Source organism: Giraffa tippelskirchi, chromosome 13, assembly GCF_054371585.1.
Source record: "Giraffa tippelskirchi isolate mGirTip1 chromosome 13, T2T-mGirTip1v1.2.pri, whole genome shotgun sequence".
Lineage (NCBI taxonomy): Eukaryota > Metazoa > Chordata > Mammalia > Artiodactyla > Giraffidae > Giraffa > Giraffa tippelskirchi.
The window spans coordinates 21,879,524-21,895,631 of NC_137287.1; the positions used below are offsets into that span (position 1 = coordinate 21,879,524).

At 41.7% G+C, this 16,108-nt stretch overlaps 1 protein-coding gene and 1 long non-coding RNA gene across 4 annotated transcripts in view; one reads left to right on the forward strand and one right to left on the reverse strand.

Annotated features, from left to right (window-relative positions):
- Window positions 1–1,567: 1,567 nt before the first annotated feature.
- The window catches only part of CDR2 (cerebellar degeneration related protein 2), a 29,866-nt gene continuing 15,325 nt past the window's right edge, over window positions 1,568–16,108 (forward strand). The window contains exons 1-2 of one of the 3 annotated variants that reach the window (XM_081554563.1): window positions 1,568–2,296; window positions 12,064–12,176. In XM_081554563.1, coding sequence (XP_081410689.1) covers window positions 12,138–12,176 — 39 coding nt within the window. In that variant the 5' untranslated portion in view covers window positions 1,568–2,296; window positions 12,064–12,137. The remainder of the gene's footprint in view (window positions 2,297–12,063; window positions 12,177–16,108) is intronic. The other 2 variants (XM_081554564.1, XM_081554562.1) reach the window with 2 other exon arrangements.
- On the reverse strand, window positions 2,462–7,217 carry LOC145531634 (uncharacterized). The gene is made up of 2 exons (XR_014072614.1): window positions 7,148–7,217; window positions 2,462–6,595 (listed from the first exon to the last, which is right to left on the reverse strand). It is a non-coding gene; the product is annotated as an uncharacterized LOC145531634 (long non-coding RNA).

Sequence of the window (16,108 nt, forward strand, 5' to 3'; positions counted from 1 at the left end):
TGACGCTGGCCCTTCAGCTTCAACAAATCACCATCAGCAAATCCTAAATCCAATCATCTCTCTTTCCAAAGAGCTTTATCTGTAGTGATTTATAAATTAAGATAGTTTTAGTTATTTTCTTTTGGCTCTAGACTAATAATACCTCTACCAGAATAAGGGCAGTTAGGGCAGAACAGTGAACCTAGTTTTTTCTTAACCTCCTGGTAGGCTACAAGTCCATGGGGTCGCTAAGAGTCGGACACGACTGAGCGACTTCACTTTCACTTTCATGCATTGGAGAAGGAAATGGCAACCCACTCCAGTGTTCTTGCCTGGAGAATCCCAGGGACGGGGGAGCCTGGTGGGCTGCCGTCTATGGGGTCGCACAGAGTCGGACATGATTAAAGCGACTTAGCAGCAGCAGCAGCAGCAACAATAAAAATAGATCAGTAACATTTTACTTTTTAGTGTCCCTGGATTTAGAAGAAAAGGATTTGTGAGTTTACCATTCCTCTTTTATCACCTCTGAAACGACTGTTCCTTCTAAGCTTATTGGCTGGCATTCTACCATAGCTGTCTTCTGTCAGCTGTACCTTTACCATTACATCAAGGCTAAGAACACTGACTTTCTGATCTGTCACCCTCTTTTAGAATTTTTGTGTTTTGTCTGCACGAAGATGGTAAAAGCCACAACCTATGAGCAGTATTAATTTTGTTGTGTGCAGAGAACAGCTTTCACTGTCCTACTGGCTATCAAGTGCTAGGGCTGGATTCCCCTCTCTCCAGGTGTAACGTCATGACTCCAGATGCTTAACTTGTGATCTTTTTTAAAAAAGTATGCAAAAACGCTTGCAATTTTTTTCTCAGGAGTCCTTCAACTGCACCCCTTCCTGTCCTCAGATACTCAGGTGGGTCTGAGGCCCACCGTTTCAGGGGCAGTACAAATTCTCAGCGATTTGGAGGTGAGGGCTCAGATATCAAGAAGAAAACAGTTAACTGCCTTGAACTTCCGACCGATCCTCGATTTCCCGGAATCAAGCAGAGGAAATCTGGGAGTCAGAAGACCAGCAAGGGGTCGGCGGGGCAGCGGACCTCAGGGTCCCGGCACGCCTCGCGCCTCCCGCCCGCAACCGTCCGCTGCTTGTAGTCTGTACTTCTGACCCTCACGCCCACTTAGCCCGTCCCCCGGCCGGGCAGCCGGCCACCCACCACAGGGGCAGCGGAGGCCACCACCTCCTCACCCCAGCTCCCCGAATGCACGCCCAGAAGCTTTTCGAAGCGAGGAGAGGGCGGGGCCTTCGGCCGCACCCCTTGGCCTTTTCCCGCCTTCTTTGTTTCCTTCGGAGTCACCATTGGCTGCCTGCCTCTGATACCGGGCGAACCGCGGGCCTGCGGCGAGATGCGATTGGACGACGTCGCCGCCGCTCGGCCGGCGGCCTGCTCGCAATTGGCCGAGGCGCCGCCGGGGGTTTGAATCGCAGCCCCGGTCGGGGAGGCTTCTGCCAAAGTGCCACGTTGGGCCCGGCTGCGGCGTGAGGAGCCGGCTCGGAGAGCCGACTCAGGCGCTCGCGCCGGGGCGCCGGCCTTTGGGGCGGTTGGGCGGCTCGAGGGAAGCCGGTCCGCGGCGTGCGCTGCTGGCCGCCCCGCGGCGGCAGCGGGCGGCTGTGGTCAGGCGTCGCGGTGGAGCCTGGGCGGCGGCGCGTCCCGCCCGAGGGCGGCTCTGGCTGAGGGCGGAGGGGCCGGCGGAGAGCCCGGGGCAGCGGCTGAGGCGGGCCGGCGGCGGCGGGGGCCGCTGCCCCCGGAAGAGCCAGCCGAGATGCTGGCGGAAAACCTGGTGGAGGAGTTTGAGATGAAGGAGGACGAGCCGTGGTACGACCACCAGGACCTCCAGCAAGGTGAGAGTGCGGTCGCCAGGCGGGGCCTGGCCAGGGCGGCTGCCGCCTCAAGGCTTCACCTCCTGGCCGCGAAACTGTTAAAAAGTTGATGTTGCTCGGGGCCCACCGACGTCAGGATCGAGGAAGATCTGGCGCGCACCTGGCGTTAGGACTGTCGCGTCTGCTGGTCCCGCGCGGGAGGACTCCGCTGCGCGGGCCCGGGCTCCTGCGCGGTAATCAGCATTCCCCATCGTCACCGCCACTACTGTGTGTCCGGAGCTGACCGGGCGCGCCAGGCACCGTTTGGAGCTCTCTCCGGGAATTAACTGATTTAATCCCCACGGCGTTCCTCGGAGCGGAGAGGGGTGGCCCCTTACCCGGCTGTCCGCGTCTGGGAGGAACCACAGCCAGTGCTCACAGCTGGCGAGTGTGAGCTGCTGCAGGTGGTGGACCCGGGGTGGCAGTGCCGTGTGGCAGGAATCGCGCACACATTTGATCCGCACAGTAACTCGGTTGAGAGAGTAACTCATATCGTTCCCCTTTTCCAAATGGGTAACGCGGATGCTACAGCGGCCAAGTGACTTCCCTCAAATATGGGAGCAAGTTGGTTTTTTTTTTTTTTGACTGATTTTTATTGGAGTATAGTTGATTTACAATACTGTGTTAGTTTCTGCTGTAGGGCAAAGTATTTTTTGAACCCGCACACTCAGAATGAGGAGTCGTCCTAGTCACTGCTCAAACCCCTATCTCTTCTTCGCCACCTGGTTTACAACTTTTTTGGTTGGTGTTAGACGGGGTGAGAGGGTGGCTACTTAGGCATAGTTTACCAGATGCCAAGTGAATGACTTGAGGGCACTTCTACCTCAGCTGCTTCCTTCGCTTTGCCCCCTAGCTTTTTAACAACAGGCATTCCTATCTTGGCCTGTCGTGATTTCCTGTCTCCTAAGAAATTTTTTTCAGGCATCTTCTGTTTCAGCAATTCTCTGTAAATCAACTTTTTCAGCTCTCAACTGGCATAAAAAATTAACATCTCATTTAGTTGAATATTGAATGACCATGGTGTTTGTTCATACTAACCATTGAACTTAGGACGGTAAAGAACGTAGCCTTAAAAGACTCAGAAAAGAAACATAAGGAACTCTTTTGGGGGAAGGTGATTTCTTAAATCAATATGTGTGGCCTGTCGCTTAAATCAGAGTTTATATAGTCTTTATATAAGTCAAAGTTTATATAAGTAATTATGCTTACATAGTCTAACCTATTCAGTGGCTGCAGTGCGGTATTTGCCATCATATTCACAGCATCCACAAGGCAGATTCATCTTACATTTTAACCTGTTTTCAGAATGCCCCAGAAGGATTGATGGCCTAGTTTGATACTTTCTCCAGAATTTATGAGGCAACCATTTTGCAATTGCAACCTTTCCCTATAAAGAAATGAAGCAGTTTGCCCTATAATCAAAACTAAATATTTTTCTTTACTGTATTTAGAAAGCATAGCTCTGTACAGGTGTTTTGTTTTTTTTTTAATCTATCTAGCACACTACTTAGCACATAATAGAAACTCAGTTTTAACATTTGTTGACCTGAACTGAGGCACTCACACAGATTATTGTTTTCATGGCTCTCTTCTACCAGGCACGTTAGTCTACACTGCACTTTCCCCCTGTGGGAGGTTGTTAGGAACAACCACTTGTAATATTTCAACTTACTGAGGAGCAAATGCAACATGTTGAGGTTAGACTTGGAACTCTCTAACCTCTGATTGAAATCAAATCATCAGGTGTTCAAATTTAATGAAATCTTGAAGAGCACCGGTCCAAACTTCCTCATGCCAGTTTCCGTTTGGAATTTGGTCTATTCTTTTCAGAGGACTTTTACATGTTATCACAATGGACTTTGATATAACCCCGTGTGTCATACAAGTGTGTGGGGTAGGAATAGATGTGAAATTCCAACAATCACAACTGTGAATTTGGCCTGTGAAGGAATGAAGGCTACAGTGAGAATAGAAGGGTCTCTTTGTCCCACTTTCATTACATTATATGTTAACTCCTAAACTTCTAGTGGATCTTTTGTTAATTTTTCAAAAATTGTATTTATTCTGTGCCAGGTGTTCATTGAGGCACTAGGACTACAGTGCCAGTCCACAGGAGAGACAGGATCCTACTCATTTACTAGGAGTCTGTTGATTGGAGGTGCTGCCTCCTGGTGTGCCCACTACAGTGCTTGGCAGTGGGTGGGCCCTCACTAGATAATTTTGCTGCTGAGTAAGGTTTGGGAGCAAGTCTGTCCTCTTAGGCTGATAAGCAGATCTAGTGGGATTTTATCAAGTGCAGAAACATGTCTGTTCATTTTTTAACATCCTCACTATTAATTTTACTGAGAGACTTATTTGAAGCGAGTTGCTAAAACAGTTTTCTTTAAGATCCTGTTCTCAGTCATAGAACTACAGATTTTTTTTTTCTTTAGCAATAGAAGCATTATTTAAGTAGACTGAATCTCTTTACCAAAGTTTGCTTGGGGCATTCTTTTTAAAAATTAAAATTGTTGAAGTTTCTAACCTCAGAAGGTTGTGGTCTGCCATTCATAGCTTGTTAGAAACATGTGAAACTGTGTGCAGGCAGAAGAAGAAAACCCATTGCTTTTGTAAAACACTTTGAAGAGAGTGTCTTTTGTCAGAGGGCTGAGTTGACAAAGTAAGAATACTGACTGTGATCTCTGTGAGTAAGATCCTTTCTGGGACAGCAGGAGCCTTCTCTGTAGGTAATGATGGTGCTTGCTTTGAAATGTGCCCCTGAGAACAAGGTGGAAAGACTTCAGAGACTGGGTTTTCTTTTAGACCAGCTGCTGTTGTAATTGTCGTTTGGCGAGCTGTGCAAGCTTAGAATAAGGATTCGGGTTTCTACTGTATGGATCAGCAAATGAAATCTTAGTTTAAATTAAGATTTCTACTTTTTAAAATGAGTACATTTTCCATATGAGCAACGAATTTGCTGAATCACTGTTTGGAGGGTCATTAGAACTGACACCATCATTTTTCTTGATGTTTATATTCAGGATTTTTGCTTTCCCAATTATAGTAACATCGGCAACAGGAGTTACACAGAAGCATCACCAGATGACGCATTTGATTTTGTAATAGGAAAAGCTTTCAGCCTTAACGTTGTTGAATGAATGCTAGAGACTACAGCTAATGTGGGAATATGTCTTCCTCTTTAAAGAAAAAAAGCTGAAGGAAAATGTAATAGCAGTGAAATTTAAAGATTTCAGAATTCTGGAAGGAAGATCTTTTTAAAAAATCACCTGACTGCTAGAGTTAATTTTTTACCTAGGGCATAGGGCTGAGTAGACTATCTGTTTAAAGCTAATAGTTTATATTGTTAAAATAGATTATTATCACTTGCAAAGACTGATTAGTGGAAGAATATTAAACATGAAGGTATGGAGAGTTGCAGTTCTCAAGCCTGCAGTAAATCTGTGGTATTTTTAGTGGTTGCCTACGCCAGTTCAATAGGATTTAGAAAAGACAACCTCTTAATGAAAATCCTTTTTGTAAAGTGAGATGAACAGGTGTATAAGGCTTCAAAACTATATTGTTTCCTTTTCTTTTGTATGTTAAGTAAGAATAAAGGACATTGAATATTCTCCCATTCCCTCGACAAATTATTTAGAAAACCTTCTTGGGCTTACTGCCAGCTTTTGGCTCCTTTTGGTAATGGAAGCCAGATGCTACACAACAGGAAATAAACTTTTTTTTTTTTTTCAAAGACCAAAAAAGACTTTTGTCTTTTAACTAACAGATGAAGTAATATCCTATTATACAGTGTGACTTCAGAGACGCTTTCTTGTAGTTGAGACTTGTTTTGCCAAAATTCTATCCTACACATCCTATGAAATATTTAGGAGACTGAGACTTCAGGTTACTGAGCCAGGCTGGGGTTTTGTTTAACTCAAAATAAGGATTGCGATAAGGACTAGTCTCAAATTCTTCTCTGTTTGTTACTTACTGCAAGAGTGCTATACTTGGCATCTCCTTCTGCGGCAGCAGGAACAGGAAAGGTGCTCCTGGCTGATATTAAGTAACATAGGTAGTTTCCTAACTGAAGGAAATAGCTGTAGATGGTCTCAAATTAGTCTTGCTTCTGGAAGAGGTTTTGGCTCAGGTTTTGGTTGCTGGATAAGAATATCATTGGTGAGTCTCTGGTCTTTCCCAGTGAGGAATTACTCACCACTTTATGGCAGGCCAGGAGAGACTTAAGTAATGTCTAGGTGATGTTTGCTTTGTCCTTAATAATTCAGCGTGGTGGTTCCTTTGTGGGGCTGTGCATACACATTACACACCCTATGAGTATAAAATAATTATTTCTAGAAATCTCAGCTTTACGTAGTTCCTTTTTCATATAGTGAAAACAAGATAGCAACTGCCTGGGGCTGTATATGCTTTCCCTGGCAGTGCAGGCAGTAAAAGCCAAAGAGCGCAACTCTAGTTTCTCATTGTCATCTAGGAAAACAAGTAAAAAGACTGAGGTACTCTGTACCTTAAACAAAGGAGTATGTGGACATCCCTGTCAACAGACTTAAAAGTGTGTGGATATGGGTAATAGAGAATCGTGATGAGAGTGAAAGTTAGAATCTGTTGACAGTGGTTTCTCTTTTGCTTATTATGACTCACCATGTGGAACTGGTCAGATCACTTCTTAGCATCTTTGTGCTTCTCATTTGAAAATCTGGGTTAACTAACTTGAAAAGATATAAAAAATTAATATCAAATGTTTGCAATGTTGAACAGTTTGTAAAGGGTTTCAATGTCTTGTGAATACAAGATATTATTTCATAGACTTGGTATATGAAGTCTTAAGTACATTAATAGACATTGTTAATATTTAAATCACAAGAGAATGTATTTTAACACTGATCTACCAACAGTATACTGTTTTATTTTAAATGGGTGTAAAATATTTTAAAATGAGCTGGAGTGGTGTTTCATGGGTTTTGCTGCTTTGTTTTTTTCCTTGTGAGGGAAAACTAACCAACCACAATGTTAATTATGCCCTCAAATGGCCAGTACCAGGTAACAAAAGTTGCTTTCCAGTTATCACTTATTCTAGGTTAAGTTCTAATATTAGTTTAATGAATTAAATGTTAAACCTTGTTTGTCAACTTCTAAAAATTGTTTTAAAATCATATGTGGTGAGGTTCCCTCTTTTGATAATAAGTGTAATAAGTATATTTTTCGACACTGGGTGAAATGACTTTCCAACATACTTAGAATAAAATCTAAACTTTCCTTACCATGGCCGATAATACTTTCTGTAACCTGAACCGAGCCTACTCCTCCAGCTCCCATACCACTCTCCCCAATGAGCTTCGGTCACTCTGGCTTTATGTTGGGCTGCTGTTGTTCAGTCACTCAGTCGTGTCCAACTCTTTGTGACCCCATGGACTGCAGCACGCCAGGCTTCCCTGTCCATGACCAACTCCCGAAGCTGGCTCAAACCCATGTCCATCGAGTCAGTGATGCCATCCAACCATCTCATCCTCTGTTATCCCCTTCTGCTCCCACCTTCAGTCTTTCCCAGCATCAGGGTCTTTTCAAATGAGTCAGTTCTTTGCATCAGGTGGCCAAGTTTCAGCTTCAGCATCAGTCCTTCTATGGAATATTCAGGACTAATTTCCTTTAGGATGGACTGGTTGGATCTCCTTGCAGTCCAAGGGACTCTCAAGAGTCTTCTCCAACACCACAGTTGAAAAGCATCAGTTCTGCTGCGCTCAGCTTTCTTTATGGTCCAATTTTCACATCCGTACATGACTACTGGAAAGCTATGGAAAAACCATAGCTTTGACTAGTCGGACCTTTGTTGGCAAAGTACCTTTGTTGTCTCTGCTTTTTAATATGCTGTCTAGGTTTGTCATAGCTTTTCTTGCAAGGAGCAAACGTCTTTTAATTTCATGGCTGCAATCACCATCTGCAGTGATTTTGGAGCCTAAAAAAATTGTCTCTCATTGTTTCCCCATCTATTTGCCATGAAGTGATGGGGCCAGATGCCATGATCTTAGTTTTCTGAACGTTGAGCTTTAAGCCAACTTTTTCACTCTCCTCTTTCACTTTCATCAAGAGGCTCTTTAGTTCTTTTTCACTTTCTGCCATAAGGCTGGTGTCATCTGCATATCTGAGGTTATTGGTATTTCTTCCGGCAATCTTGATTCCAGCTTGTGCTTCATCCAGTCCAGCATTTCTCCTGATGTACTCTGCATATAAGTTAAATAAGCAGGGTGACAATATACAGCCTTGACATACTCCTTTCCCGATTTGGAACCAGTCTGTTGTTCCATGTCCAGATCTAACTGTTGCTTCCTGACCTGCATACAGATTTCTCAAGAGGCAGGTCAGGTGGTCTGATATTCCCATCTCTTGAAGAATAATTTTCCACAGTTTGTTATGATCCACACAGTCAAAGGCTTTGGCATAGTCAATAAAGCAGAAGTAAGTGTTTTTCTGGAACTCTCTTGCTTTTTCGATGATGCAGCAGATGTTGGCAATTTGATCTCTGGTTCCTCTGCCTTTTCTAAATCCAGCTTGAACATCTGGAAGTTCATGGTTCACGTACTGTTGAAGCCTGGCTTGGAGAATTTTGAGCATTACTTTGCTAGTGTGTGAGATGAGTACAATTATGCGGCAATTTGAACATTCTTTGGGATTGCTTTTCTTTGGGATTGGAGTGAAAATTGACGTTTTCCAGTCCTGTGGCCACTGCTGAGTTTTCCAAATTTGTTGGCATATTGAGTGCAGCACTTTCACAACATCATCTTTTAGGATTTGAAATAGCTCAACTGGAATTCCATCACCTCCACTAGCTTTGTTCATAGTGATGCTTCCTAAGGCCCACTTAACTTCACACTCCAAGATGTTGGGCTCTAGGTAAGTGATCACACCATTGTGGTCATCTGGGTCATGAAGATCTTTTTTGTTATAGTCCTTCTGTGTATTCTGGCCACCTCTCCTTGATATCTTCTGCTTCTGTCAGGTCCATACCATTTCTGTCCTTTATTGTGCCCATCTTTGCATGAAATATTCCCTTGGTATCTCTAATTTTTTTGAGGAGATCTCTAGTCTTTCCCATTTTGTTTTCCTCTATTTCTTTGCATTGATCATTGAAGAAGGCTTTCTTATCTCTCCTTGCTATTCTTTGGAACTCTGCATTCAAATGGGTGTATCTTTCCTTTTCTCCTTTGCCTTTAGCTTCTTTTCTTTTCTCAGGTATTTGTAAGGGCTCCTCAGACAGCCATTTTGCCTTTTTGCATTTCTTTTTCTTGGGGATGGTCTTGATCAATGCCGCCTATACAATGTCACGAACCTCCGTCCATAGTTCTTCAGGCACTCTATCAGATCTAATCCCTTGAATCTATTTGTCACTTCCACAGTATAATCGTAAGGGATTTGATTTAGGTCATACCTTCATGGCCTAGTGGTTTTTCCCTACTTTCTTCAATTTGAGTCTGAATTTGGTAATAATTGTTCATGATCTGAGCCACTGTCAGCTCTTGGTCTTGTTTTTGCTGACTGTATAGAGCTTCTCCATCTTCGGCTGCAAAGAATATAATTAGTCTGATTTCGGTATTGACCATCTAGTGATGTCCGTGTGTAAAGTCATCTCTTGTGTTGTTTTAAGACAGTATTTGCTATAACAGTGCGTTCTCTTGACAAAACTCTGTTAGCCTTTCCCCCTGTTTCATTTTGTACTCCATGACCAAACTTACCTGTTACTCCAGGTATCTCTTGACTTCCTACTTTTGCATTCCAGTCCCCTATAATGAAAAGAACATCTTTTTTTTGGTGTTAGTTCTAGAAGGTCTTGTAGTTCTTCATAGAACCATTCAACTTCAGTTTCTTTGGCATTAGTGGTTAGGGCATACACTTGGATTACTGTGATATTGAATGGCTCGCCTTGGAAATGAACAGAGATCATTCTGTCGTTTTTGAGAGTGCATCCGAGTACTGCATTTCAGACATGAAATTATGAGCCATGTTGGGCCGTACAGTGTGCCAATTTCTTTCCTGTCTTAGGGCCTCTTCCTGGCGTTTATGTGGTAAGATCCTCCTCCTTCAAGCTTTAGCTAAAACGTCTCTAGGAGAGACTTCCATTGTGACCTCCTTTTCTAAAGTAGAAAATCCTTTGTGCCTTATCACAAAACCTGGAGGTGTTCTTTTCTTCTCTCTCACATAGCACATCCAATTGATTAACAAATCCTTTTAGCTCTACTTTCAAAACACATCCATTATTTGACACCTCTACTCAACTCCATCTCTGCCACTCTAGTCTAAGCCACCACAATCCATCACCCAGGTGACTGCAGTATCCCTGTCACCCTGCCGCCACCTTAGTCCCTTTCGGCTGACTTACCCAACAGCCAGAGTGGAGCTGGTCAAAAGCCTTCACATGGTTCCATTTCACTGAGTGAAAACCAGCGTCTTGATCTCCTTAGTTTGGCTTTAACAAGCTGGCCATCCTGGGAACCCCTCTTTGTCTCCTGCTGCCCCAGCCACGAAACACACACAGACACACGCAGTGTGCTCAAGCCTCATTGGCTCCAGCCCTTATTATCGCCAGGCATGCTTCCTCCCAGGGTCTTGGCTCTTCTTTTGCCTCTGCCTCCAATGCTGGTCCCCCCGGTAGATCTATGTGAGTCACTCATTCAGTCCTTCACACCTGGAGTCTAATGTTGCCCTTGTTGCCTGTTCTTAAATTTCAACCTCCCACATCCATACCCTTCCTTCCCTCTTCCTTCCTTTTTTTTTAAAGCATTTTTTTGCTATCTAGTATATATTTTTTCATGCTGTTTCTCCCATGAGAGTATAAGCTCCATGAGGGCAAGGAGTTTGTTAGCTGAGTTCATTTGTATATGCCCAGAATGATGTCTGGTATTATTGAATATATGCATACATGTATGGATGAATAGTGTTTATCACAGTTTTCAAGTTTATTTACTTATTTGCTGTCTGACTTCCCGTGTAAATCTGGGAGTGTCAGGAAAGCACGAAGTTCATCCGTTCATTCACCATTCTAGCCAAATCTTAGCGTGGTGTCTAGCAACAAAGCAGCAGTATAGTTTGTGTGGTAACTCGGTCATAGCTCATACTTTCATTGCACTATGGCAGTCAGCAACAAAGGCATTCACTTGTGAATCGATGAAGACTAATAATAACTTTGCCTGTGTACTGCTGCTTAGTTTATAAAGCACTTCCTTGTGTATTATTTCATTTGATTTTCACAATCATATTGACAGGACAGTCATCTCTCTACACAAGAATACTAAATGTAGGAATGCTTAAAGTCACTGTATTTAAAGTGTTCACTTGGTAAATGGCAGTCAGAACTGAACTCCAGATTTGCCTACTGAGTTCAGTGCATTTTCCACTGTTATCAAAGGGCCTCTCCAGTTTACTATGCAGAAAAGTGTTTCAGGTACCTATGTTAGAACTATTGTCCTCTTTTGTATCAGTGAATTTTTGTTTCTGGGATTTTGTGTAACAAACTAATGCTGTCATATATGCGCATATGTCTAAGAAGAGAGAGTGTTGAAAAGTGAGGTTTAAAATGGAAATATGGTTCTGTGTTAAATGAAAGTATCAGCTATGACTGAGTTACCACACAAACTGTTCTGCTGCTTTGCCTGTCTGGTTTGCTTATCTTGAAGAAGGAATGAAAAGAAATAGAAAAAATGAGAGAGACCTACAGTAGTATTCTTATCACTGATGTCATTTTCCTTTTTTTGACTTAATTTTTAGTCCACTGAGGAGGCCAGGATCTGTAACACACTTGCTTTGACAGTTGCATCCATAGCAGCCAAATTCATGAGACTTTAGGATTGCCTGTACTTTGGCAACTAATTATGATCTTAGATGTCACCATGCTGAATGATCATTCCTAAACAAATGAATACACCTCCATAAAGTACATCACTATTCTTCATGTCTTGTCAGTAAGGGTACAGCGAGAGTACAGTACCTGGTAAAAGGCCCCATTGTCACTGAACTTTAAGTAGAATCCGGGTTTCCTTCTGTGCCATTCCATCTTCCATTGGGATCTGACTTAAACTTTATACGTTGGGTTGAGTTTTGGTTCATTCTTATTTTAAGCCCTGGCTTATGTAAAATGTTGAAATGAGATCATTTGCACTACCCTAATAAGATTTGCTTGTTGTGCTAGATCTCCAGCTTGCTGCTGAGCTTGGGAAGACATTACTGGATCGAAACACAGAGTTGGAGGATTCTCTTCAGCAGATGTACACAACCAATCAGGAGCAGTTACAGGAAATCGAGGTAATTTACTCAACGGGAGAGTTACTTTTGAGGTATTAGCTGTCTCTGCTCTTACACCAGTTGTATTCTACTAAAGTAACACTTGCAATTAAAAGTAATGTTTAATTTATAATGTAGACTTTTTTAGTATAAAGAACCATTGGAAGGTGTATAGAGGTTGATTTTTACTGTCTTTAAGCTTTCTCAGTACATAAATCTGCTATGATGAAAGACATTTCTCTCTACCCCCTTGGTGAAGTATACTTAGAAGTAAATGGTCCAGTATTTACCAATATGTGAAGCAAAGTAAAGCTGTGACTATTACATTTAGTTTTTTATTTTTTTTCTTTTAAAAATGAATTATGCAATATTTAAGATATGCAAAGAGGTACAAGAGAAAAACACAATGGCCTCCCTTGTACCCACCAACCAGACTGAGAAAGAAAACTGTCTGTTGAGACTCCCTCTGTAAACCCTGCTTGGCTGCATCCCCTCCCCTTAACCAAACACCACCCTAAATTTGACGAAAAATTTTAAAATTGTAGTACCTGATTTCATAGTACAAAAGATGCTAGCTTAAGGCTTTAAAATGGAAGTGCTATCTTGTAAATGGTCCCGTTAATGTAGCCCAACTGTGTGTAGGCCAGGTGACTGTAAAGATGATAGTTATGGATATTAACCAAACAATTGTCCGTCAGAACATTTCGTGCCCCAGAGTACCCTCCCACCTTAAAAAAGTCTTGCACTTAAATTGTAACTCCTTCCCCTCAAATTGATACAGTAGAACCAGGACTCTTATAAGTCTATGTGCAGAAAAATGTAGAAGACCTTAGAACACAGAAACCGTTCATCATGGTCAGAACTTACTAGGCTCTGATTGTATACTGAACCAGGTGCTAGAAATGCAAAGTAGAATGACATAGTCCTTGACTTCAATCGAAATTACAGATTTCAGTTTTTGAATACAAATAAACCTGTCATTAAAACTAAGACAAATTTATCATTTCAGTATTCTTACTTTTACATAGTGATCATAATTAAGATGCATACAGTAGATTCCCCACCCCCCTTCTCAGGATTTATGAATTTAGCCAATGATGTGACAAAATATGCTTTTATAATTCTAGAAAGGTGTACCTTGTAATGATATTGAAGTCATCAGCTATCATTTTAAGTATATTCTATATCAGAAGAGCATAGAACTTTCCATACCTAAAGTTGAATTTATTACTCATAGAATTGGGCAGAAACCGAAAAATGCAGGAAAACCAGGCATTTTTAAACTGTGATATCCAAGTGTCATACATGGTCAAGAAACTCATTCCTGTTTTGTTTCATGGGCTTTGTGTTTCAACTGATTGGAAGATTTCACAGAGTGGTCCCAGGGCATATACCCGAAGATTATCATATACTGTATGGTACATTTATTTGAATTTGGGTAGAAACATAGTCTTAATACCTTGTATTGATGTTTTCCATGAAAGCACCTACCAATCACCATAACTGAACACTGTAGTGAATACTTATTTTAGCACATCTGCCAAACACAGATTTAAAAAGTCAAAATATTTGTATAATTAGAGAATTATGCCTATTTGTTACTGTAAGGATTACAAACACAATTGCTTTATGATCTAAGTTACCTGTCTTTCTACTTTTGGTTTCTGTGGTATTGAAGATGATTAAACAATTAAAAGAGATCATTGACATTCTGGAAAACATCCAAAGATCTTTGAGATTCTCCAGATCTATAAATAACACTCCACTATCTAATGTCTTCCGTAAGATTTTTTTTCCTTAAAAAAGTTTGTATTCAAGCTTTCACACAGATGTGGTACTGTGGCCCTAGCAGTTGCCTCTCCCCAACCCCTGATTCCTATAAGATATTGAAAAGGATAATAGAAATGAAGTATCCAGGTCAGACCTTAATGATTAAATAAATATACAATCAACTATATATATTAATATAAAGCTAATTGAGTAAGTTTAGCCTGGAGTACTTCCAGAAACATTTCCATAGATCTCTTGTTTCTGTAATGGAGCACATGGGTCCAGTGGTTCATAGACCAAGTATTGCAGTGTTCAACATTTTACTCTTTATCCAAAGCTATATTTTGAGTAAGAACAAAGATTTCTTCTCTTTAGAAATCTTAGATTTCTTCTCTGCCATTACGGTTGACTTTTTTCTTTCTTTCGCTTTATAAATCGCTTCCTGACAGTCAATAAGGAGTGGGATGAAATGGGGATGAAATGGCAATTCTGGCTAAACCCACTTACCAGCCAGGTGCCTCCTACAGACTAGACTTACTGCCTGCTCGATTTACACCTGTGCCCAGGCAGACTTGCAGATCACAACAGACTTCCAAGATCTCTACCCTATAGTCTATACCAAGGATGGCCTGAACACTCTCGTAAAAGTAACCAGGCAGCTAAAGAACCTAATTCTCTACTAAAGGATGACCCATGCAGTATGCATAGTGTCTCTTATCATTATACCCTTGGAGAGCTCCCCTAAACTTTATAACGACTCTTCCTTTAATTCAAACCTGATGTCTTTTTTTCTCTTTTAAGTAAACTTAAAAAAATATATATACATACAGAAAAAAGCACAAATGCTAAGTCTGTAGTTCAGATAATTTTCATAAACGTACCCTTGCAGCCAACACCCAGATGAGAAATGAGAAAGTGGGCTTCCTTGGTGGCTCAGTGGTAAAGAATCTGCCTGCCAGTGCAGGAGACATGGGTTCGATCCCTGGTCCGGGAAGATCCCACATGCCATGGAGCAGCCAAGCCCTGTGCCACAGCTATTGAGCCTGCGCTCTAGAGGCCAGATGCTGCAACTACTGAAGCCCACTCGCCTAGAGCTTCTCATGCTCTGCAACAAGAGAAGCCACCACAATAAGAAACCCACACACTACTGGAGAGTAGTCCCTGCTCTCTGCAACTAGAGAAAAGCCCGCGCAGCAACGAAGACCCAGTACAGCGAAAAATTTAAAAAATAATAAATAAAATTATAAAAGAAATGAGAACGTTATCAGCTCTTCCAGTCACCACCCCCACTAAGCAGCACTCTAATACCCTTAGATTAGTTTAGCCTGTCTTTGAACTTTACATAAATGGAGTCACTTGTGCAAGTTTTAAACTAAATTTTTAGAATGTTCATTGGAAATTTTCCTGATTTGAGAAGTAATACATGATCATTTTTTAAATTTGGAAAATATAATTGGAAACCAAAAAGGAACCTCTCTACCAACCCAGAGAAATTTTAAATCAGCCAGAAAATAGTCCCGGAACAAATTACTCAAGAGCGTATAAAGAATGATGAGGAACTGGTGAAAATACTAGGATAAAATCCCCAAAACTGTGACTCATTATGGAAATAGACAACTAGGAAACTGTCAAAGGATATTTTCTCAGTAGAACTACAAGTATGCTTTCAAAAACTGTTCGTGGGTTTCAAACAGTCCTCATAAAAATTGATCAGTATTTTGGTAGGCATTGTGTTTAAAAAAAAAAAAAAAAGATTAAGCTTTGAAAATAATGATTGGCTCCAGAGATGCCTATATAGCCTGTGTGGCTTTTACTCAGCATCTAATTTTTCAAGATTCCAGAGCAAGTTTTTCTTTCTTGGCTGAAGAGAAGGAGAGAAGCTTTGGAGAATAATGAGATCTGACACCATCAAACACGATTGGATTCTCTTAAAGTTTCCGACAGTTGTGTGAGCAGCCTACAGCCTTAAGGTTTTGTTGCTTCTCTGCTTGGAAACCTCCATTATCCCCACAGGAGTCAAAGGAGTCTGGCCTTAGGGGCCCTTATTTCAAGAGCTCATGTCTTCCTTGAAAATTTTAAAGCATTTTATGCTTCCCCTACTACATTTATCAATATTCTACTGTATATTATACTTATTTCTTGATTTGTTTTATTCTCCTTCTCTCCCCACCCCACCTTACCTC